Source organism: Tiliqua scincoides, chromosome 5, assembly GCF_035046505.1.
Source record: "Tiliqua scincoides isolate rTilSci1 chromosome 5, rTilSci1.hap2, whole genome shotgun sequence".
Classification (NCBI taxonomy): Eukaryota; Metazoa; Chordata; class Lepidosauria; order Squamata; family Scincidae; genus Tiliqua; species Tiliqua scincoides.
The window spans coordinates 98008122-98033109 of record NC_089825.1 but is presented as its reverse complement, the minus strand read 5'-3'; the positions used below and the strand labels follow the sequence as shown (position 1 = coordinate 98033109).

Below are 24988 nucleotides of genomic sequence, written 5' to 3'. Positions count from 1 at the left end.
TTTACTCTTTTTCTGCTATAAATGCTGTAAAAATACATTGTTATTTGACTCTTCTTATTGCTGCTTTTATTGCTGCTGTGTTTACTGATAACATACTCTTTTCCTGTTTTATATTTAAATATTGTTTTAATATCATTAAAAAAAAAACAACAGAATGTCACCTGCTCCTTGACTGCTTGTTTTACAGGTGGATTTATTGTTGAGTTTTACTGTTTTATTAGATATATTTTATAGTAGCCACCTTGAGAACCCGTCTCAGTGGTGGAAAGGTGGGATAAAAATATTATCAACAAACAAATATTATAAGCTTTATCTCCCCCTTCCTCCTCCTCTCACTCACATGCAACAAAAAGCAAAACCTGAGATTTTTGCTGTACACAGGAATTTTAATGATAAATAGCTCATCTCATTGGAATGTTTCATTGCCTACTATTATTCAAATTAGTATTTCTATAGTACCATCCATGTTACTTTCTAATGCAATCATTTCATTGATCCCCAGAGACAGAGTCTAAATGAAAATGAATTAATGTAGAATAAAGCAAACACACACTTCTACTTTCATTTTAAATGGAGTGTCCCCATAAAAATTTTCCTTAGAGCACCTTTAATATCCTTGTTCCTCAAGGTGTAAATCAAAGGGTTTAACATGGGTGTGACAATGCTGTACAGGACAGAAATGAGCCTGTCTTTGTCTAAGGAATAGGTTGAAATTGGCCGGACATACGTGAAGATAGCACTTCCATAGTATAAGAGTACAATGGTCAGGTGTGAAGCACAAGTGGAGAACGCTTTGAGTCTCCCTTGAGTGGAACGTATCTTCAGGATTGTGGAGATAATGTAGATATAGGAAAGGACTATGCAGATAAATGGCAGCCATCCTATGAAGACCCCAACAACAAGCAGAATGATCTCATTGAGAGAGGTGTCTCCACAGGAAAGCTTCAGCAGAGGAGGGATATCACAAAAGAAATAGTTGACTTGATTTGCTCCACAAAATGGCAGCCGGAAAGTGAAATAGGTGTGCACTGCTGAGTTGAGAAAACCACCTGCCCAGCAGCCAGCAGCCAACTGGAGACACAACACTTTGCTCATGATAACTGAGTAACGCAGTGGGTGGCAGATCGCTAGAAAGCGATCGTAGGCCATTGAGGCCAGAAGGATACACTCAGTTCCCACAAAGGAGACAAAGAAATAAAGTTGAATTATGCAGCCATTATACGTGATCCTCTTGATTGCTGACAAGAGGTGCACCAACATCTGAGGGACATTGGTGGTGGTGTAGCAGATGTCCAGGAATGAGAGATTCCCTAGGAAGAAGTACATGGGGGTATGAAGCTGAGAGTCCAGACAGGCAATGGCTATGATGGAGATGTTCCCCAGCAGAGTGCAGATGTATGTGATGAGGAAGACAAAGAAGAGCAGCAGCTGTAGATCCTGGAGACCAGAGAAGCCCAAGATAATGAATTCACTCAGAGCTGTTTCATTGGCCATAGTTTTCAGTCTTCTCCACTGTTCTCTCTATAATGCATAGCCAAATGTTATTCTTCCATAAGTAAAAGGTGTGGATCTTAACTGATCAGTTATTTTGCAAGAGAATATCACAGTATAAAACATAATAGAAATGCTTTCAAGTATTTCTAAAAGGTTTTCCAGAAACCACAGATCAGATTTGCATACTTCTGATCTACTAAGTCCAACATTGCTCCCTAGTTACATTTTATCACCTGCTAAGACCTTGACTTCTATCTCCTTTCTTATGATCTTGGCAGATAGCACTATGAATAGCATTTATAGTTGCTTGCTATGGAGGTTTAAGAAGAAGAGGAATACTTGCTCCAATGGAAGAGTGACTCTGGTTGCTACCAAAGGTGTATTTAGTATCCTGGTGGCCACCCTGCAATGCATCTTTTAATGGTAAAGGACAAAATCCATTGATGGGCAATAAATCTTGTCTGTGGGAAATAGTCCTTCTCAGGGAGAAAAACACCTAATTTCTGCATTAGGATGCCCAGATAATCCTAAATTATCAGGGTAGGATTTATTTATTTAACATGTCTGCATTCCCACTTTTCTGTCTGTCTTAAGGGACCACCCAAGGAGGCATATAGTACACATGATTACAATTTCAGGACAAAGCAAGCACCATAAATAGCAAAACAGATTCAAACCATCGCCGCTGCTGAAAAGAGCACAGCTGTGATTGTAGAAATAACTAGTCACTCCCATGCATCACCTAGTGTATGTGAACATTTCTCAGTGCATCTGTGTACATGAATACATGAGCTGATGAAGAAAACTGAATGGAACTTCCATGCAGATGCGTGGACTTTCATATCCCCCAAAGTACTCACCTGACAGTACAATTGCTATGCAAAAAAATATTAGCAGGTCAGAATTCACGTGAGCCAAATTGTGCTATTTCTGAAAGAACCCCTTCCCCCAGAAATGAATGCATATTCCCTAAAAATACACAACCCACTATATATTAGTTGATATATTAAAGCTGCGGTTTCCAAACTGGAAACTGCTGTCTCAAAAAGCCCTCCCCTACTTGAGCAGCACTTACCGGTTTGCCTCAGTGCTGTGTTTCTTTCAAGTTGATCTGGGCACAAGGATGCAGAATGGTAAGCACTACTTGTGGGGTGGGGAGGGATTTTTCCAAACCCCGGATCTGGCTCTCGGGCTGGGGTTTGGAGAGCCCTGTTTTACGGGTCACACGGAAGCATGAGAAGCAAGCACACGGCACACTTGGGTGGAATTTAGAGTTCAAACTCAAATCCCAACATGTGGAAAACCACCGTACTCCTTTTAGAGCAAAAGCAACCAGCATCGTTTACTGTTGCAATTGAGAACATTGACTTCCACAGCTAGCAGGCATGCACATCATTTGAAGGCAACATGATAATTCCTGACTCACCATTCCTAAAGTAAATATGTAAAAACATCCCATGGACATCAAAGGAAAAGCAGATCATCCCAAGCAATTCTTAATTGGTTAGTATTAAGTTTATTCTTATATCACGTTTTCTCACCAAAAGAAATCTCTTATATATATGCATATTTATATATTTTTTTCCAGAGAGTTATAACCACATGAGAGTTCTTTTCAATTAGTTTTTGTTACAGTGTTGTCAGGCAGTTCATAGTGCCCATATCAACTACTGAAAGTTAACTTTTCAAGGACTCCCCAATGCAAGGATGAAAATAAATGATTAAACAGGGAACTCCAAAGCAGCACCCTGACATTTTTGGCACGAAAGAATGTGATTTTAACTGCTAGATTTGGTTTCACACATACACCCCCCCCCCCCCTACACACACAAACTTTTTCTTTAAATTGTAGGGTTAACAAAACTTTCTGCAATATACAGGTGTTCGTCACTTAACGACCTTCCAATTAACAACAGGCCACATACAGGATGGTGGTCAAAGCACAACAAAGGGGCTCTTAATGAGGCAGTCAGGTCTCCCATAGCCTGTATAGAGAGTCTTTTTACACAACAAAGAGGCTCTTAATGCAAAGAAGAGGCAATCTATTTCCAGTACCTGTGCAGACAGCTAGTTTCTGGCAGGGAGCGTCTATTTACACAACAAAGGCATGAGATTGGGCTGAATGTTTCCTCAATTACCTAATCACAGAACAATGGGGATAGGAGAATGCATCCCTGTCCTGAAGTGGTGCATGCCTGTATTATGTTTTCCTCTTACTTTCTGATGCTTGCTGTTCAGGGGCATCAGTTTCTTCCAAAGTACACTACTGTATTTCAAGGGTTCATACTCTTAGCTGCTCATGTGTTTTCTTGCTCTTAAGGTAAGACAAATTGTTGGTCAACGTTCATTCTCTGGATGGTTATCATTGGAAGCTGCTTCATCCTGGGCAGGCTACTGGTCCATCTATGTCAGTATCACCAACACTGACTGGTAGAAGCTCTCCTGGTATTAGATCATCATTGGTGTATTATCAATAAACAACTTTTTTCATGACTTTCTGACATCTGCAGAAATGTGCATGTGTGTGATCCTGGGGGTACTTCTCCTTAACTAGCCCTATTTATTGCAAGCTGCTTTGGGCAGAGAAAAAAGACAGAAGAGACACCTGCAACAGCCTCTGGCAAAGACACCATGCTTGAGTGATATGAAGAGTATTTTTTGCAGTTACGTTATGTTGAAGGATGCTCTTTCCTCTAGCAGCTGACAAAGCTTGTCAGTGCAGTACAGGTCTTAAACCCCACTGAGTCCAGTGGAGCTTATTCCCAAGTAAGTGTTTATTCAATTACAGCGGGTCACCCCATTTATCCTGCCATTTCCCCAGCAGAAAACATGTTCTGTCATGTGGAAGTGAGAGGATGTCAGTGAAAGTACAGTGCAATACGGCTGTCAGTGCAATGATTGATGGCTGTGTGTCTGGATTGGTGGAGAGGCCACTGTCTGTCTGTGCCAATGGTGGGGGGATGGTAGGAGGAATGGGTCTGGGAGGGGTAGGAACAGGGGAGTTCCTAGGTATGGAAGGGAGGGGAGGGGGTGTGTCAGGGGCAGGAAGGGGCAGTTATTAGTGGCAGTGCCTCCTCCAATATGCTATGTTCCTTCCCAGTTTCAATCCACCATCCCCTCAAGTCCACTCAGACTTGCCCCAGCAAAATAGCTGGCACAGATCCAAGAAGATTCATTGGTGTAGCAGAGACTTGCCCTGGGGTAAAGTTAACAAATACTTCCTTAATGGTCCCCAAACTTTTTCAGCTGCTGGATCCCTTGACCTACTGGGCCACTGTCCATAGCTCTCAATTAGGGCTACAATTCTATGCATTGTGTAGAGTGGCAGGATTTTCACGAAGATTTCACGGCTCCCCTGGCTAATTTCTGCAGCTCCCTGAGGAACCAAGACTCACACTTTGGGAACCACTGTCTTACCTTGAGGAGGCCTCTAGGACTACCTTCCCTGTGGGATTCAGCACTGACTCCCTTGACACGGCTGAAGCTTTCAGAGAGGCTATTTCACTACTGGATTGCCAGTAATTGTCATTAAACCTTCTGAGTCTGCAGGGATGGGGCCATTTAACCCCCAGTTACATAAACTAATGATGACATAGTTCAGTGTCTCTCAACCGGTGGTATGGGTATTGAGGTGGTGTCTGGTGATACACAGAGGTCCGCCTGAACACCTACCTCTCAGCAGTTAGACCAGCAGTGCAACATGAAAAACATAGGTAGGAGGCTTGGTTCAGCAGGCAGAACTCCAAAGCATGCTTTTTGATGCTCAGAAAAGCCCTCCCATTCAACCTGAGCCTCTTATTGGTGTTTGTCAGGTTGTGTCTGGCCTCCCAATCAGAAGTAACTGGAGATGATTTGCAGTGGTACTTCCAGTAGGTGGACCATGCAAAGTGGTATGGAGAGGGATAAATGTTAGGAAATGCTGTGCAGGTACGTGTAGCATAATGACATTCCAGCCAACAATGGACCACATATACAACAGCAGTCCCGTAAGATTATAATGGAGGTTTTACAGGTTTGTAGCCTAGGACAGTGGTTCCCAAACCTTTTAGCGTCAGGGCCCACTTTTAAAAATGACACTCTTATTAGGTCGCACTTTCAGAGCGTGATACCATAGTCTTTCGAGACTGAAGGTTGCCAATACAGGTTTACGAGACTTAAAAAAATTAACTAGAAAAAAAAATGTATTGTTAATTATTTACTTACAAGAAATAGTTTATTTACAAAAATACTTGATTCATTTCTCCTCATGAAGCAGCCCTTATGAACTTTAATGAATGTTCTCCTTCCTTTCCCACATTTCTCCCCAGGGGGAAAAAAAAAAAAAACCCATAAAAATGTCTGACTTTATTGAAATCATTTATCAACTAATAGAGCAATCCTATCTTGCACTGGAACAAGCAGGCCAGGTTGTGAGTTTGAAGTGAGTGTGTTTTTGAAGTGAGTTTTATTTTGGGCTTATACAGTTTAAAACATTGCTATTAATTAGAGCAGTGGTTCCCAACATTTTTTTCACTTCCGTACCCTTTGGCAGCCCCTCATATTAGCCCCGCAAGGCATTCTAATACAGACCTGCCTTTTCCCACCATTACTTCATTCTTTTTCAAGTACCTATAAAAGTGTTGACAAGTACTCCTGAGGGTTCACATACTCCAGGATGGGAACCGCTGAATTAGAGGATTCAAATTGTGACATATTGGTTAAGGTTTTGTAATTCCAAAACATCACAGAATGTGTTTTGTATCTCTTTCCAGAGCTAAAAACAAACGAAGGGCGCAATCCTAACCCCTTTTGTCAGTGCTTTCCAGCACTGACATAAGGGCAATGCAGCTCTGAAGTAAGGGACAAACATTCCCTTACTTTGAGGAGGCCTCTGTGAGTGACACCCAACTGCAGGATGCAGCACACATCCCTTTGGCACTGCTATGCCAGTGCTGGAAAGCACTGACATAAGGGGTTAGGATTACACCCAAAGACAATTTGGAATTTATATCTGTTAAATCTTCTTAAAATAATTTTTCTTTTGAAGAGACTTTTGAACTGTGGATGGAGTCGACATTATGTGAAAAGAAAACCACTGACTGTATATACGACTCGTATATTTTAACTGACTGATTCCATAATGCAGAGTGCTATTGCGTAGCATTCATATTTGCCGTATTTTATCACCTATGGCCATCGGAGAGTGGAAAAACACTACAAGGATCACATAATTAATTCTTCTAGAATTTGAAAAAACCCCTGAATTTCAGATTGTTCTGTTCATGGTGTTCCTTGCGATCTACATCATGAGGGGCTCCCCACAACTCCTGCAATGTACAGCAGCCCTAAGTAAGTAAAAGCAACCCCCTTCGCCCCTGTTAAGTGACACGATCCTGGGGATAGCATCACTGTCCTTGCCACCTCTCCCGCAAAGACTTACCTCAGGACTAAAACTCCTGAGAAGTTTGAGAACCACTGATAGAAGCATCACCTCCCCCTTCCTCCTCCTCCCACTCAAACGCACCAAAAGCAAAGTCTGGCATTTTTTTTCTGTACACGTGAATTTTAATGATAAATAGCTCATCTCATTGGAATGTTTCATTGCCTACTATTAGTCAAATTAGTATTTCTATAGTACCATCCATGTTGCTTTCTAATGCAATCATTTCATTGATCCCCAGAGACAGAGTCTAAATGAAAACGAATTAATGTAGAATAAAGCAAACACACACTTCTACAATCATTTTAAATGGAGTGTCCCCATAAAAATTTTCCTTAGAGCACCTTTAATATCCTTGTTCCTCAAGGTGTAAATCAAAGGGTTTAACATGGGTGTGACAATGCTGTACAGAACAGAAATGAGCCTGTCTTTGTCTAAGGAATAGGTTGAAATTGGCCGGACATACGTGAAGATGGAACTTCCATAATATAAGAGGACAATGGTCAGGTGTGAAGCACAAGTGGAGAATGCTTTGAGTCTCCCTTGAGTGGAACGTATCTTCAGGATCGTGGAGATGATGTAGATATAGGAAAGGACTATGCAGATAAATGGCAGCCATCCTATGAAGACCCCAACAACAAGCAGAATGATCTCATTGAGAGAGGTGTCTCCACAGGAAAGCTTCAGCAGAGGAGGGATATCACAAAAGAAATAGTTGACTTGATTTGCTCCACAAAATGGCAGCCGGAAAGTGAAATAGGTGTGCACTGCTGAGTTGAGAAAACCACCTGCCCAGCAGCCAGCAGCCAACTGGAGACACAACACTTTGCTCATGATAACTGAGTAACGCAGTGGGTGGCAGATCGCTAGAAAGCGATCGTAGGCCATTGCAGCCAGAAGGATACACTCAGTTCCCACAAAGGAGGCAAAGAAATAAAGTTGAATTATGCAGCCACTATACGTGATGCTCTTGATCGCTGACAAGAGGTGCACCAACATCTGAGGGACATTGGTGGTGGTGTAGCAGATGTCCAGGAATGAGAGATTCCCTAGGAAGTAGTACATGGGGGTATGAAGCTGAGAGTCCAGACAGGCAATGGCTATGATGGAGATGTTCCCCAGCAGAGTGCCTACGTATGTGATCAGGAAGACAAAGAAGAGCAGCAGCTGTAGATCCTGGAGACCAGAGAAGCCCAAGATAATGAATTCAGTCAGAGCTGTTTCATTAACCATGGTTTGGAGTCTTCTCCACTGTTTTATCTGTAAAAAGATATAGCAACTGTTATTCTTCCACAAATAAAAACTGTGACTCTTAATTGATCAGTGATTCTGCAATGGAATATAACAGCGTAAAACATAATGCAAATATTTTCAAAAATTTCTGAAAGATTTTCCAAAAACCGTGGAAACATTCTCAGAACTGTTTTAGAACTGGGACCCACTTTTTTGAAAGACAAACTGTCAGGACCCAGTCTGGAAATGATGTGATTAACCCAGTTCTGCCCAGCCCACAGGTGTACAATGCAATATTGGGCAATGCTGGGCAAAAATGGCTTAACTTGGATGTGATGTCATGGCCAGAAGTTATATCCTCAAGCAGGCAAAATTTTAACACCCCTATATGACAAAATCAAATCAATTAATTAAAAACTCCACCATCAGGGAATAAAAACTCCACAGTCAGGGAGTTAAAGGACAGGTCCTCTCCTGGACTGAGAACTGGCTGAAGACCAGGAAATGGAGAGTGGGTGTCAATGGGCAAGTTTCACAATGGGGAGAGGTGAAAAGAGGTGTGCCCCAAGGATCTGTCCTGGGACTGGTGCTCTTCAACCTCTTCATAAATGACCTGGAGACAGGGTTGAGCAGTGAGGTGGCTAAGTTTGCAGATGACACCAAGCTTTTCCGAGTGGTGAGACCAGAAGCAATTGTGAGGAACTCCAGAAGGATCTCTCCAAACTGACAGAATAGGCAGCAAAATGGCAGGTGCATTTCAATGTAAGTAAGTGTAAAGTAATGCACATTGGGGCAAAGAATCAAAACTTCACATATAGGCTAATGGGTTCTGAGCTGTCTGTGACAGATCAGGAGAGATCAGGTGGAGATCTTGGGGTGGTAGTGGACAGCTCAATGAAAGTGTCAACCCAATGTGCAGCAGCAGTGAAGCCAATTCTATGCTTGGGATCATTAGAAAAGGTATTGAGAACAAAACAGCTAATATTATAATGCCATTGTACAAATCGATGGTAAGGCCACACCTGGAGTATTGTGTCCAGTTCTGGTCACCACATCACAAAAAGGACATAGTGGAAATGGAAAAGGTGCAAAAGAGAGCTACTAAGGGCCCAATCCTATCGTGCAGCCACAATGCAACCCCAGGAAAGAGAACAAACATTCCCTCATCTGGAGGATACTGCCATGACAGCAACCCTACTGCAGGATCAGCACACGCTCTGTTGGGATGGCTGCACCATTGCTGAAAAGTTGGATAGGATTTGGCCCTAACATGATTACCGGGGTGGGGCACCTTCCTTATGAGGAAAGGCTGCAGCATTTGGGCCTCTTCAGTCTAGAAAAGAGGCGCCTGAGGGGGGACATGATTGAGACATACAAAATTATGCATGCAAAGGATAGAGTGATGCTCTTTTCCCTCTCACACAACACCAGAACCAGAGGACATCCAGTAAAATTGAGTGTTGGGAGAGTTAGGACAGACAAAAGAAAACATTTCTTTACTCAGCGTGTGGTTGGTCTGTGGAACTCCTTGCCACAGGATGTGGTGATGGCACCTGGCCTAGATACCTTTAAAAGGGGATTGGACAAATTTCTGGAGGAAAAATCCATTACGGGTTACAAGACATGATGTGTGTGTGTAACCTCCTGATTTTAGAAATGGGCAATGTCAGAATGCCAGATGCAAGGGAGGGGACCAGGATGCAGGTCTCTTGCTGTCTCGTGTGCTCCCTGAGGCATTTGGTGGGCCACTGTGAGATACAGGAAGCTGGACTAGATGGGCCTATGGCCTGATACAGCAGGGCGGTTCTTATGTTCTTAATTAAATTAAAGGTTTACAATAAGTATAAATTTAAATATTTATTTAAAATAAAGAAGAACCCTTCTGATCAGTTGCTGAATCTGTTTAAAAAAAAAATTCCCCAAACATCCCAAAGGGCTGCAAGTCTCAAAAACCACACTTATCTAGGAGTAAGCCCCATTGATTATTATTGTTTAAAGCATATATACAGTAGTCTGTTAAAGTACAAATCTGTAACTTTTTCCCAAATGCAGTCCCATACAATGGTAGCATCAAGTCTAATATATTAAAAATAAAATGCACATTGAAATGAATGCAGACCATCTGAAATTGGTAAAAATAGTAGCAAAGGCGGAAATTGGCTTATGGCCATCCGAGTGGGTTTTGACTCAGTTTGAGAGACACTGTATTAATTCAAACATTGTCCATTAGCTGCATTTTATCACCTGCTAAGCAGGGATGTGCAATTTGACTTGAACTTGAGTCAAGAAAATACAGGGTTTTTTTTGCTACTTGTGGGTATGCCAGTCGCGGAGGTCGGTACTCAGGATTCAACTCAAGACTCAGTACATCCCTGTTGCTAAGACTTTGACTCCCATCTCCATTCTTACAATCTCAGGCAAACAACAGATAGCACTATGGGTAGGATTTAGAGTTGCTTGCTATGGAGGCTCAAGAAGAAGAATTTTTGCTCCAGTGGAACTCTGGATGCTACTCAAGAAGTATTTCGTATTTGGCCAGGCTTGGACAACGCAAGACTCAGGGGTGGGTGAAGAGGAGATGGGAAGGGGGCGTTCCTGGGTGGGAGAAGGGCTGGCAATGGGTGGCCCTGAGTGGGTGGGGAGCAGGAGGTAGGGCTGGGATCCAGCACTTATGCTGGATCCCAACCCCCGTTCCTGGGAGTTCAGAGTGGCTTCAAGCCGCTCCATTCTCCTTAGACTTGTGCCACCTCAGGACGTGGTGCAAGTCTGAGGAGACCCATAGGGACAAGTGTACCTTACCCAGAGGTAAGGGGAAAAGTTTCCCCTTGCCTCTGGCTGAGCCACTTTGCGCCTCTATCCTGAGCTGGATGCAGCACAAGCCTCTTGGCTTGCTTGTCCAAGCCTGGCCAATGCAAGGGTCACCAAGGAAGCCAGTGCGGAGGCTTGTGTCAGCCTCCGTGGGCTGGCACACCTCCGTGTGCTGGCCCAGCTTACTCCAGAGGAGGCCCAAATGTGCTTCACGGCATGTTTGCAACCTTCCTGGTCCAGTGCAAGGGCCCAAGTAATTCTCAGAATTGAGCCCTTAGAATGTTGAGAAAAACCTGTAGCCAAACAACCAGGAAGTGCTTAGCTATCCATTTTTCTCAACATTCTAAGTCAATATTCTAAGTATCGAGGAGCCCTGCGGAGGGTTGCTTGGGGTTCTCTGCAACTCCTACAACTGCCAGCAGCCCTCAGTAAGCAAAAATAGCCCCCTTTCTCCCCTGTTGGCAACATAATCCTGGGGAGATCTGGGGATTCCTGAGACATCAGGGGATTGTGTTGCTGCCCTAGCCCCTCCTCTGCAAAGACTTACTTAGGAAGTAAAACTCTCCCTAAGTTCGAGAACCACTGCTCTTATAGAATTGTTAAAGGTCTTGGAGCCATAAATTTGAAAGGCTGGCCACCCCTGGGATACAGGGATCTTGTTGTCTTGTGTGCTTCCTGAGACATCTGGTGGGCTACTGTGAGACACAGGAAACGGGACTAGATGGGCCCTTGGTCTGATCCAACAGGGCTCTTCTTAACAGTTTATGTTCACCTACCCAGTGCAGACTGAATTTGTGAAACTTGTGAACAAGCTATGAAAGCCAGATTTGGTAGCAACCGTCCCCCTGACAGCTAGCCATTCCTCACATGCAACAGTGTATCTTAAGCAAAATTTGCCCCACCTAATCCATCTTTCCCTGTGCAGGGACTGGGGACACCCCAGACTTGAGACACCCCAGTTTGAGAACCACTGCTTCCGAACAAAAGCAACTATCTGTACCAAATGACAATGTTGACTTCCACGGTTAGTAAGCATGCAAATCATTTGAGGGCAACATGATTATTCAATAATTTAGACTCACCGTTCCTAAACGATATAAGTAAAAGCATTCCATGAACGTCAAAGGAAAAAAAGATCATTCCAGGAGCTTCTGAATTGTGGGCTTTATATATTCTCATATTGCATGTTTTCCCACCTGAATAAACCTCTTTCAATGTATTTTTTTTCAGAGACCACATGAGAGTTAGTTGCAATTAGTTTCTGCTACAGTTCACAGTGCCCTTAGTAATGACTCAAAGTTAACTTTCCAAGGATGAAAAGGAATGATGAAACTGGGAGCTCCAAAGCTACTTCCAGACACATAAGAATAGAGTTCATTTTGTCTGAACAAATCATGGAAGGAAACACACACACACACACACCAGGGGCAATTCCAGTGTTTGTGATTGGGGAGACCATGAGCACTACCTTAACTCTAGAGCCCAAGTCAACCAGGCAGGTAGATCTGGGCTCCCAGTTAAACCTTGGCCTCCATGGCTGAGGTTTGGTGGGAGGGGAGTAGACCTGGGTTCCCAACCAGACTTGGAGTTCTGATCTACCAGCCTCCATGAACAAGATTTGCTGGGCAGGTAGACTTAGGCTCCCATCAGGACTTGGAGCCCAGATCTATATGTCTGGTCGATGTGGGCTCCCAGCCATGCTTGAGCAGCTCTCCATCCTGTTGGGTGCCCTTCCTGTTGGTGCAATGGTTTGGGGGTCACAGTGGTAGACTTCCCCAGCCCCATGCTCGGGGCAAAGGTCTGTGATGGTGCCCCCATGAGATGCCGCCCTCACTCGTGAATCTGCCCCCCCCACTCACTACAATGTTATGGAGCCTCACACAACTCCAGAAAGCACTGGGGAAGCCTACTGAGGCTTAAACTGTGCAACTAAAATTGTACTAATCATTGTTGGTGCTCTAGGAGCAACACCAAAAGATGTGGAAAAACATCTGAACATCCTAAATGTACATGAAATCACAACACACCAACTAAACAAGCATACTTAGAACAGCACACATTTTATGTATCTGTGAATATCCAAGGACCTTAGGAAGGACTTGATATTCAACTGGCCAAACCTACCCACTAACATCTGGAGGGCACTGTGCAGGCGAGCATTGCTTAGCAGTGTTCCGACCAGCAACAGCCCACATATGCAACAGCTGCCACTGGTCCCTGTTCACCCCCCCCACCCTCCGAAGCCAAGGGGCGCTGCTCTCTCCTTGTCTCCATAGGCTTTTCTGAGCCTATCGCTAAGTGACGCGCGACTGTATAAGAACCATAATAATAATCTCTCTGAATGTAGCCAAAAACTCAGGCAGAGCTGCTTCTGGAAACTTCTTGCTACTCAGGGAAGTGCGACATATGTGGCAGTGTGGTTTTCATTTCACATCTCTACTACTTCGTAGACTGCCCAATCCTACCCCACCTCCACCGCCACTCTATAGCACGCAGCCATGTCAAAGAACCATGTACTGTATGCTGGATGGGCAATCGGGTAATCAGTGAGAGGTAAGTAAAAAACTTCTTACTTACCTTCTGGTAGGATGCCTGATTGCCTATGGGTCTCCTTGGACCCACATCAGCTATCTTGCTGGTATAGGTCTGAGGAGAGAAAGGGGCAGGGCAGGTTGGAAAATTGGATCCAGTGTGCACTTTTGCCACCACTATCCACCCCCTCCAACCTGGACCATGTCTTCTGCTTCCTCACCTCCCTGCCCAAACCTTCCCCTCCCTGCCCACAACCCACCCCCTCCGCCATCTTACTGGCACTGATGTGTCCTGCATGGGTCATTCCCATGTACTGGTCATTTCTTGTCTTTCTCACACTTGGCAGCAGCACTGTACTTATGGTAGTGCCAACACAAGTTCCACTGTTCTAACTTCACTGTAGGATTGGGCCATAAGAAATACTTCATCATACTTTGGTGGGCAATAGGAGATGTGAAGAAAAATGTGAAGAAAAATCACCTTGATGAGACATCATGCTGAATTCCCAGGGACAGTGGGACGCACTGAAAGTTCTGAGCATCGTATCTCTTGATAAACTATTCTCAAATGTAATTATTTCCCCAAATGCCTGGATTTTCATGTGCCCTAATAATTAATCCCCAGGGAAAAGAGCCCCCATGCAGATATTATATAATCTTGTGTCCTGTCCTATCTGGCCCATTTTGAAGATGCAGATTTTGTGGACGCTCTGTGGCCCTGGCATCCTCTGTATGAATGGCAAACATGCATCTCCCCTAAACCTGCACTTGGGCATACGAGAAGCAGAACCCATTTCTTTATCTTGGAATTGCTATTCATTCTCAGGAGAAGTCCAATCACTGACAAACTTCATACTTTTGGAGCACGGCTTCCACACTGAGCCCACAGAAGGAAAGATGTGAAATAGGTACGGATAAATATTGTTTGGCCCACTTGTCAGTAACAGAGAACTGTGTCTGTGTACAAGAATCAGAGAGAAAGAGAGCTTACGTTGCAGATGTGTTTATTGTTGGCAGATTTGTATACTGCCCTTCCTCCAAGGAGCTCAGGGTGCTGTGCGTGGTTCCTCACCTCCTTTTATCCTCACAACAACCTGTGGGGTAGGTGAGGCTGAGAGATAGTGGCTGGCCTAAGGTCACCCAGGAAGCTTCACGGCTGAGCAGGGATTGAACCTTCATCTTTCAGGTCTAAGTCCAACGCCAGGACCATGAAACCATCCTGGTATGTGTAATCAATGAAGCATTATTTGGAGTATTACTAATGGGATATGTTGACTTTATTTTTTTATTTATTTACATTTTTATACTGCCCTCCCTCCGAAGAGCTCAGGGCAGTGTACACAGCTACTCCCCTCCTTTTGTCCTCAAAGCAACCAGTGAGGTAGGTGAGGCTGAGAGAAAGTGACTAGCCCAAGGTAACCCAGGAAGCTTGGTGGCTGAGGGGGGATTTGAACCTGGATCTTCCAGGTCTAAGTCCACCTCCCAAACCACTACACCACACGCTGCTTTTTGCCCCTCCGGAATTGCTGTACTTATGCAGTTGGTATCCAGTATCTGGGTGGTGGGTTTCACCTTGAGATGAATTTTGGTGGATTTTCAGGACGATTTCAGGCATAGATCTCATCTCGTTTTGGGGGACCTTCCCAACTCTCTAGTTGCCCTACTAGTGTTACTGCCTGGTGAAAGATCTGTGTACAACAGTTAAACTCATGGTGTTGTTCATCTGCATATAATTGACTGTATGAATTCAGCAAATCCCTTTTGTCCCGTTTCTTTTTAGACTATTGCCCAACTAAGACAAATACCATGGAAAACCAAACAGCTGTGAATGAGTTTGTTCTTCTGGGACTTTCTGACAATTCAGCACTCCAACTGGTCTTATTTCTGATTTTCTTACCTATTTACCTGATAACACTGGTAGGAAACCTCCTTATCATGTTGGTGATACGAATCGATCCTCAGCTACACACCCCAATGTATTTCTTCCTGAGCAACCTGTCCTTCCTTGATATGTGCTATTCCTCAGTAACTGTTCCCAAGATGCTTGATGATTTCCTTGCTATGCAGAAGACCATTTCTCTCCATGGCTGCATTGCTCAGATATTTTTCTTCATTTTCATGGTTGGAACCGAAATCTTCTTACTCTCTGCAATGGCATATGACCGCTATGCTGCCATATGCAACCCGCTGAGGTACAGCACTCTGATCAGCCACCGGGTGTGTGTACAAATGGCGCTGGGAGCGTGGATATCAGGCTTCTTGGATTCCCTGGTCAATACACTCTTTTTAATAGACTTGCATTTCTGTAGACCCAGCATCATCAACCACTTTAGCTGTGAATTGCCTTTACTGTTGCAGCTGTCCTGCACTAGCACCTTTGCCAATGAAATGGTGATCCTCACCTTCAGCATGACGTTAGGCTTTGCCTCCCTCTTTCTAATTGTAGCATCCTACATTGGCATCATCAGCACCATTCTCAAGATCAGTTCTGCAGAAGGAAGGCAGAAGGCCTTCTCCACCTGTGCTTCTCACCTGACCGTGGTCCTTCTGTTTTGTGGGACAGCTTTCATAAGGTACATGAGGCCTGCATCTGGATATTCAGACACACTAGACAAGCTGGTGTCGATTCAGTATAGTGTCCTCACCCCCATGCTGAATCCCATCATCTACAGCCTGAAAAACAAAGAGGTGAAGGTGGCTCTACAGAAGCTCTTCAGGAAATGATGCGAGTCAGGGTTTGAGATCTTGAGATGATCTGGATCAGGGGTGCCCAAACCCCGGTCCTGGGGCCACTTGCGGCCCTCGAGGACTCCCAATCCAGCCCTCAGGGAGCCCCAGTCTCCAATGAGACTCTGGCCCTCCGGAAACTTGCTGCAGCCCATGCTGGCCTGATGCAACTCCTCTCAGTGTGACGGCCAACTGTTTGACCTCTTGCATGAGCTGTGGGACGTGGGCTCCCTCCACTGCTTGCTGTTTCACGTCTGTAATGCAGCAGCAGCAGCAGCAAAGGAAAGGCTGGCCTTGCTTTGTGCAAAGTGTTTTATAGGCCTTGAGCTATTGCAAGACCTTCATTCATTCATATAAGTTCCATCTATAATATATTCATTTATGTAAATTTATTCAAATTTGAAATGTAAATTAATGTGTTTTTTTCCTGGCCCCCGACACAGTGTCAGAGAGATGACGTGGCGCTCCTGCCAAAAAGTTTGGACACCCCTGGTCTGGACGAATTATAAAAATTATACGATCAGAACCTTTGCATACATTGTGTTTTTGGAGCATTTATACTTCTTATATTTGTATTTGCCTCCATATTTTTAAAAGAACTGTATTTTTCACAGTTGCTCACTCTCTCCAGTGAATAACATCTTGATGTGACTTAGTACCCAATCCTATACCTCCTGGGTACAGTGGCGCCAAAACGGCCACTGCTGTATCCTGTGGGGGCAGGTAAGGTGCCGAAGGTCTCCTTGGAGTAAGGGACCAAGGTTCCCTCAACTTGTATCAGGCATGCGTGTCCTTGATGGATCTACCTGAATCTGTGCCACCCCTTGAGCTGGCACAGAAACGAGGAGAGGGGAATAGGATCCAGCGCGGCATTCCTGCCCATTGTCCCTCTGCTCAATTCCGCTCCCTCCCTGCCTTCCCCCTGACTCCCCAAGAAAGCCTCCCTGCTGCTTGGCAGGGAAACGCACCACTGGGCACTTGTCGTCTGCATTCTTCAGGTTCTGAGGTCCAGCACTGACTGGCACCGGCCTCTCCGTCAGTGCCGCATGCTCCCTGCCACCAGTGAAGTGCCTTATGGCACTTTTGCAACAGCCGTTGCTGGGGTAGGGAGCTGGCTGCCGGCACAGCCCCAGCATAGGATTGGGCTATTGGCGATCTATCCATCACTTATCTGTCACCTTTTTCATTCACTCTTTTCAAGGTAGTTCCTGAAAAGGAATTAAATGTAATTTGTTTGGCTGTCCCTCCCATCAGGTTTTCCTTTCCAGCCCCCCCCCTCCCCACCGCCAGAACCCACTTTTCTCCTGCAGAGAAACACAATGCAGTCCTGGGCACATTTTCTTTTGTTTCCTTTCTCTGCCTTTCCATATTGACCTGTTCAGGCTGATGTTCCAAAACTGGTGTTGCAAATTAAAGAAACTATTGGGAGGCATTAAAGAGGCCATTGCTCAGGAAATAGGCAGTCTGTACCCTCCCCACACACTGGCGGCTTCACAGTAGTGGTCTTTCTTTTAAAACTCAGTCCCAGATTAATATTGCTCCAAGATGCAGTATGACTCTTTCTATGGTCTCTTTCTCCAACCACTTTTATTGCTTTTGCCCTACTATACTATGACAGCTTCACTTACCATCAGCGCCTCCCTATTGCCATTCAAATTTCAACCAGCAGGGAGGAAAATGGACATTTAAAGGCATGACTTGCAAGGTGATAGACATCCCCAGGAGTGGTTTGGAGGCAAGGGTTCCCAAGTGTGCATTGCGATGCCTTAGGGCAGGGGAGCCCAAAACCTGGCTCAGGGGCCACTTGTGGCCCTTGATGACTCCCAATCCGACCCACAGGGAGCCCTCAATCTCCAAGGAGACTCTGGCCCTCCAGAGACTTGCTGGAACCTGTGCTGCCCCACTGCAACTGCTCTCATTGTGAGGGCGACTGTTGGACCTCTCAAATGAGCTGTTGGATGCCTCCTCTGCTTGTTGTTTCATGTCTGTGATGCAGCAGCAGCAGTGAAGGAAAGGCTTACCTTGCTTTGTGCAAGGCGTTTTATAGGCCTTGAGCTATCGCAAGACCTTCATTCATTCATATAAGTTCTGCCTCTAATATATTCATTTGTGTAAATTTATGTAAGTTTATTCAAATTTGAAATGTAAATTAATTTTTTTTCCTGGCCCCTGACACAGTATCAGAGAGATGATGTGGCCCTCCTGCCAAAAAGTTTGGACACCCCTGCTTTAGGGTATTGCAGTACACTCACAGGGGCCCCACGGGATGTCTTCCATGGCCCCGCCTACCTGTTCCCCCAGGTGCCACCATCTTGGATCTCAAAGATTTTGTGAGATCCAAGATGACAGCATCCAAATCTTACTTGTTTTCATTACATTTGGGAACCGCCATATTTGATCTTGCAAGATTTCAGAGGTTCAAGATGGTAGCACCTGGCTAAGCCAGAGGCGGTTGCGGGGGCATCATGAGCCAGGTAAGTTTGGGAACCACTGGTTTCAGGGATAGGAGGAAGTGGAGTGATGGGAATTCTAGAACAGTAATTCTCACACATTTAGTGCCAGGACCTACTTTTTAGGATGAGAATCTGTCAGGACCCACCAGAATTGATGTCAAGACCAGAAGAAACATCATCAAGCAGGAAACGTTTTAACAATCCTAGGCTGCAATCCTACCCACACTTACCCAGGAGTAAGTCCTATTGACTATCATTGTTAAAAGCATATACAGAGTAGCCTGTTAAAAGTGCAGGTCTGTAACATTTTCCCAAATGCAGTCGCATACCATGGTAACATTAAGTCTAATATATTAAAAATAAAATATTGAAATGAATGAGGACCCACCTGAAATTGGCTCGCGACCCACCTAGTGGGTTCCGACCCACAGTTTGAGAAACACTATTCTAGAGAATTATGTCATCAAAGGTACACATGTATCTGAGGACCCACCTGAATGGGTTGACTCCTGAGCCCTCAGTACATTAACAGTGGTAGCACACAATGCAACATCTGAGGGCAGAAAAGGACCCAGGCCCCAGCACCGATAGGAAGAATCTGGTGGAGTTTGTGGTACTACCTCTAGGTTTACAACATATATTAATAAAGCTATTGTGTTTTCCTGCATACAGCATCACTTACTGCAAAACTAACACAGTGATCCATCACAAACCACTATTCAAAACATTCTTCAGGGACAATAGGAGAATATTATTTTATAGGTCAGCTTGTCATGTAGGCATGCCCTAGGGATGCCTTCTTCCCAAGTCTTGTTTCTCAGCCAATAGGTGACCAGCTCCGTGACGAACTTCACTGAGATGCCCTTCAAAGGGTTGGTGTTTGTTGGGGATGAGGACATTAAGGATGATCCAAGGTCTCTGCCTTCCAATGCCTCTTTTACCTTTAAGCCCAGCAGGGGATTCATATCTTTCCAGTAGGTTCAGGGTTTAAGCCTTTATCTTGTACTCCCTCTGACTTTGGTGAAAATCCGGGAAAATGTCATTACCCCTCTGGGGAAGTGGAGGAACAAACAAGAATAGTGCTCCACTCTCCTTTGCCATGCTTATTTAGCAGACACATGATGCTTCAAAAATGGGTATTACAGATATAGGAATCATTGGGTTATGGCCCAATTCTATCAGGCCCATTGCAAAGCTAATTACAATGTTGCAGATGCCTTAAGGAATTGCACAGAGCAAGCCACCAGCTGCCATTTTGGATCTGCCATCCAAAATGGCTTTAACAGTGGTGGCCTGGCTCTGCATAGGAGTGCAGGTAAGCTAGCAGGGTGGGTGGAATGGTGCAGGGGTAGGCAGAATGAGTCAGAGACCAAGAAGGGGAGGACGCACATTAGAGGGTGTATTGTGGTGCATACAGCCTGCGCCTGTACCCTATCCCCTTCTTCACCTCCCAACACAACCCCATTGTCTCTTCAAACTTGCATGTGCTAAAGAGCTAGCACAGATCCGAGGAAACCAACTGAGGGGCATACAAGGGGTGTGAGGGGAAAATATTTTCCTTACTTCTTGATCTTGATCACCTGATCCTCCCACAAAAGCATGCCACACAGCCTATTTTGGCTCAGCTGCATGCTATGGTTGGGCAAAGAATAGGATGGGGGTGATTTGCTTCCTTCAGCCATCTGTTGAAATTTAATACAGGTGGTCTCCGCTGATTAGCATACACTGATTTGACACAACACTGATACTGACGTCCACTTTTAAATGCCTTGTAACAAGGGAAAAAAGTGCCAAAATCCCATTTCCTACTTAGTTACTAATGTTCCTGTAGTTACAAATGGTTCTCACTGGTTTTGCACTCATAGCAGCTGCCACAATTCTATGACTTATTTCAAAGCCATATTATAAAAGAATACGATAAGAAGCCAAATGGCTGGACAGTATTTAAGGAGGGGACGTACTCATCTCAATATTTGACCCTCAAAAAAAGTATAAAACATGTAGCATGGAGTCTAGCAGTTTGACTGTATGTGCGCTTATATATGTTTGCCTGAATAAACCAGGGTCAAATGATTAACAGTCCAATCCTGAGCTGCCCGCAGCATGCAGCTTGGGCGGCACCGAAAACAGCTGCTGCCGGATCCTGCGCGCCTCGGGCTACCGCGGGCAGCACCTCGGGAGAAGGGGACTTTCATTCCCTTCTCCTGGGTAAGGGAAGCAGCCCCGCAATGGGGCTACTCAAGTTACCACCGACCAAAAGGTCAGCGGTAAGGTAATGGCGTTCGTGTAGGGCGCTGAGCCCCACACGAACACCTTGGATACGGTGGTGCAGAGCGCCACCGGACCCACCTCCCTCCCTCCCCTGGCATGCTTCCCGCCCGCCCTCTCCCCGACCACCCTCTCCCCACCTCCCGCCTCCCCATCACGCCTCCTCCCCACCCTCTCTCCGTCCTCCACCTGCCTCCCCCCTCCCCAGAATGCCTCCTCCCCGCCTCCATCCCCACCCTCGCTTACTCTGCTGTGGCTCAGTGGTCTGTGCGACCACCGAGCAGCAGAGGACAGTTGCCTGCCCAGCGCTGGCCCAGCGCTAGCCCAGCACCAGCCCTCGCTGGGCTAGCACGGGTGCTGGCCCAGCGTTAAGCCTCGCAGACTTGCCTTATGGCACGTTTGTGACAGTGCACACCAGCGGGAAGCCGCCGCATCGAGCTCAGGATTGGGCTCTAACATCCTTAAACAGAGAATTAAATAGGCTTATTCAGGGACAACACATTACAGCATAAAAAATCACGCATACATATCTGTTGGAAGAAAATAGCACAGACTGCTTCCACCAGTCATAATGGAATCCTCTTAGGTTTTTAATTATATTTCAATTATATTTTATATTTTTAATTATATTTTAATTTCTGCTTTCAAGTAACAGGTTTAATGCACAATCTAGTAATGTATATATGTCAACTTCTATGAGGTAATAATTTTTTTTTTTTGCCTCCCCAAAAATCCTCTATTCTTTTTAGGGCCCAATCCTATGCAAGTTTTCAGCACCAATGCAGGCACAACGCAGTCCTGAGCTGAGGACTCAGCGCAGTCAAATGTTCCCTTAGCTTGAGGAGGAAACCTCCATGACTGCCCCCCTCACCCCAGGATGCAGCACATGTCCAGTTGGCTTTGCTACATCAGCACTGGAATGTTGGATAGAACTGGGCTCCTAATCTACTCCATTTGTCAGTCCTTTTCAGGCATCACTAAGCAGCCAGGAATGTCCCAAAAATGGCTTCACAATTGCCCAGTGACATTAGGAAAATTCCATGTTACCAATAACATATCTATGTAGCCTGTGAGAAGATCTTCCATCCTAATGTTCTCTTCAGGGCTTCCTTCACTTCATAGTTTCTCAGAGTGTAGACAATGGGATTAAGCATTGGTGTGAGAACTGTATAGAACAGAGACAGCATTTTCTTGATTTCTGGCGAATAGTTAGACTTGGGTCTTAGATAGACAATACTTCCGCTTCCATAGAACAAAGTCACCACAATGAGATGAGAGGAACAAGTCGAGAAGGCCTTGCGCCTGCTCTCAGCCGAAGACATTCTGAGGATGGCAGTGATGATGCGGACATAGGAGATCAAGATGAGCACAAAGGGGAACACGAGGAACAGAAGCGTGGAGGCAATGGACTGCATCTCATACGGGTAGGTGTCACTACAGACCAACTTCAGTACTGCTGGCGCATCGCAGAAGAAGTGATTGACCTCATTGGAACCACAAAAAGGGAGATTGAAGATCCAACCTGCTTGCAGAAGTGAGACAGGGATGCCAATCACCCAAACCCCACCCAACAACTTCTGACAGAAGCTCCTGCTCATGACGGTGGCATAGCGCAGAGGGTTGCAGATGGCGCTGTAGCGGTCGTAGGACATGGCAGCTAAAATAAAACACTCCGCACACCCAAAGTAGAAGAAGCAAAACATCTGAATGGCACAGCTGATGAAGGAAATACTTTTGTTTTTCAGCAACAGGTTGATCAGCATTTTGGGGATGGTGTCTAAAGTGAAGCAGATCTCGATGAAGGAGAGGTTCCTCAGGAAGAAATACATGGGAGACTGGAGGGCCGGGTCTATCATGACAACGACAATGATGAGGATATTCCCAGTCACGGTTACAATGTACATCACCAGGACGAGAGGAAACAGAATCACCTCTACGGTTGGCCTGCTGGAGAACCCAGCTAGAATGAAGTCTGTCACAGAGCTTTGGTTTCCCCACATCATTCCTTTCAGAGGCTTTTATCTTGTACACTGATGGAAAAGAAACAAACACGTTTGAATATTTCTGTGAATGTAATACGTCTCTGGGAATTTCTTCTCCATCAACATTGCAACCACAGCTGGGCGCTTGTCACAGATCACCACTCCAATCCCCATTAATTATGGGCATAAATTATTAATTTATGCCTCCAATCCCCATTAATTAATTCATATATTGTGATATGAGTGAGACCATAAAGAGAAGCATTTTGAAGTGTCACCTTCTACAGCTGATAATCTATGGCCTTCCTCTGTCCAGCTATATCCCTTCAGTGACCCTTCTATTTGGTTTAGAACTGAACTTCATTTTATCTTAGTTCAGTTCAATATTCTTCAAGTCACCCATGCTGGGTAATACCCCATCCTGCCTTCATCACACCCCTGCCATTCCTCTGTACCACCCTCCCCCACACCGCTCCACCTACCCGCCAACCTACCTGATTTGGCAGCTGTTCTGTTGTCTGCCACCACTTGTGGAGTTGCTCTGGCCTCACCACCAGCAGTCCAGGAGTGAATGGCTCTGCACTCTGTAGCAGGCTGTTTGTGATGAACATAAAGAGTGTTCTGCCATTGGAACACTAGTTCTGGCGGTGGGCTGAACAGATAAAATTGGTCTATTATTTAAACCATAATTGTAGCAGGTAGAAACTGAACTGCTATAGATTTCTAACTCTTTCTATAACTATATAAAATTAACTATTTCACATATTGTTTATTTGCCTTTTTTTGTTACAGGGCACTATCATATAGCATCTATTACTGCAATATCAATAAAAACAAAATCCAATATAAACAAAATTATGAATATCAAGATCTAAAATTCAAACAGGTCTATAATGGGTTATATCCAAAGAAAGTGAATCCAAGTTAAGTTCCACTGAAATCAATCCTTGTCAATCACATAATTTAAATGACACTTAAGCAAGGTTAACTTTTTGCAAACTGGTTGAAGTATAACAGTGGTTCTCATTCCTTTAGCACCAGCACCCACTTTTTAGAATGAGAATCTGTCAGGACCCACCGGAAGTGATGACATGACCAGAAGTGACATTATCAAGCAGGAAAAATTTTAACAATTCTAGGCTGCAATCTTACCCACGCTTATCCAGGAATAAGTCCCATTTACTGTCATTGTTAAAAGCATCTTCATAGTAGCCTGTTCAAAGTACAGATCTGTGACATTTCCCCAAATGCAGTCACATACCATGATAGCATCAAGTCTAATATATTGAAATGAACAGGGACCCACCTGAAATTGGCTTGCAACCCACCTAGTGGTTCAGTTTGAGAAACACTGAAATATTACCTAACTGACTCTCACTTGACCATAGTTTCTTCTCCACCGTAAATATATGTAGACTTAACTAGAATCAGTTTGATGTCAGCCTAGAAATTTTTAAAACAAATGAATACCAAAACCATTTTGACATAGCTCTAGCTCTGAATAATCAAGAAAGCTTTACTGCCTAGAACATTGCTAAACAGTCCTACATGACACAGTAAAGGAAGGGGAGGGGAGAGACTAGCATTCTGCATTTTATTCTCATGCTGTTCACATAATGGAATATCTATGTCAAATGGCTGTAAATGCATAGGGGTATATCACTGTGATTAGGAAACAAGAGCATTCCTGAGAGTGTTGGAGGCAGCTTACAGTTGTATATGCATAAACTTTATGCAGGTCTTCAACTGAATATGTGGAATTGGGTGTGGTATGGCGATAGTACATGCACATCTCATTCCCCTCCTTCCACGTTTTCATCTTAATACTTGCCCAGTGCTAATGCCTTGAGCTTTCTCACATTTTGTTTAAATGTTGTTTGAGCCTGAAACCATGAAAAAAAAAAAAATCTGTTTTACTGTTAAGTAGAATTCTATAGTTCTAGACTGAAACTGATTTGAATTTTTGATAGGATATTCCTGTGTAATCAAGGAAAGCAGTCCTGTCTAAGCGCCATTGAAACTAACAAGAGAAACTGGTTGTATCAAACTTCAGTCTCATTCATTTCAGTGAAA

At 44.6% G+C, this 24988-nt stretch overlaps 4 protein-coding genes across 4 annotated transcripts; 1 reads left to right on the top strand and 3 right to left on the bottom strand.

The window, feature by feature from the left end:
• Nucleotides 1–561: 561 nt before the first annotated feature.
• Nucleotides 562–1497, bottom strand: LOC136651483 (olfactory receptor 5V1-like). The gene has a single exon (XM_066627916.1). The coding sequence runs from the start codon at nucleotides 1492–1494 to the stop codon at nucleotides 562–564; it is 933 nt and encodes a 310-aa protein (XP_066484013.1). The 5' UTR covers nucleotides 1495–1497.
• A 5716-nt stretch (nucleotides 1498–7213) lies between these two features.
• LOC136651583 (olfactory receptor 5V1-like) lies at nucleotides 7214–8146 on the bottom strand. The gene has a single exon (XM_066628125.1). It carries the CDS (start codon nucleotides 8144–8146, stop codon nucleotides 7214–7216), a length of 933 nt encoding a protein of 310 aa, XP_066484222.1.
• A 7145-nt stretch (nucleotides 8147–15291) lies between these two features.
• LOC136651547 (olfactory receptor 5A2-like) lies at nucleotides 15292–16209 on the top strand. The gene has a single exon (XM_066628054.1). The coding sequence runs from the start codon at nucleotides 15292–15294 to the stop codon at nucleotides 16207–16209; it is 918 nt and encodes a 305-aa protein (XP_066484151.1).
• A 5782-nt stretch (nucleotides 16210–21991) lies between these two features.
• Nucleotides 21992–22936, bottom strand: LOC136652507 (olfactory receptor 10A7-like). The gene has a single exon (XM_066629448.1). The coding sequence runs from the start codon at nucleotides 22934–22936 to the stop codon at nucleotides 21992–21994; it is 945 nt and encodes a 314-aa protein (XP_066485545.1).
• Between the last annotated feature and the right edge of the window lie 2052 nt (nucleotides 22937–24988).

Coding starts and splice junctions, on each gene's coding strand:
- LOC136651483 (XM_066627916.1), bottom strand. CDS start 1,494: ATGGCCAATGAAACAGCTCTGAGTGAATTCATTATCTTGGGCTTCTCT.
- LOC136651583 (XM_066628125.1), bottom strand. CDS start 8,146: ATGGTTAATGAAACAGCTCTGACTGAATTCATTATCTTGGGCTTCTCT.
- LOC136651547 (XM_066628054.1), top strand. CDS start 15,292: ATGGAAAACCAAACAGCTGTGAATGAGTTTGTTCTTCTGGGACTTTCT.
- LOC136652507 (XM_066629448.1), bottom strand. CDS start 22,936: ATGATGTGGGGAAACCAAAGCTCTGTGACAGACTTCATTCTAGCTGGG.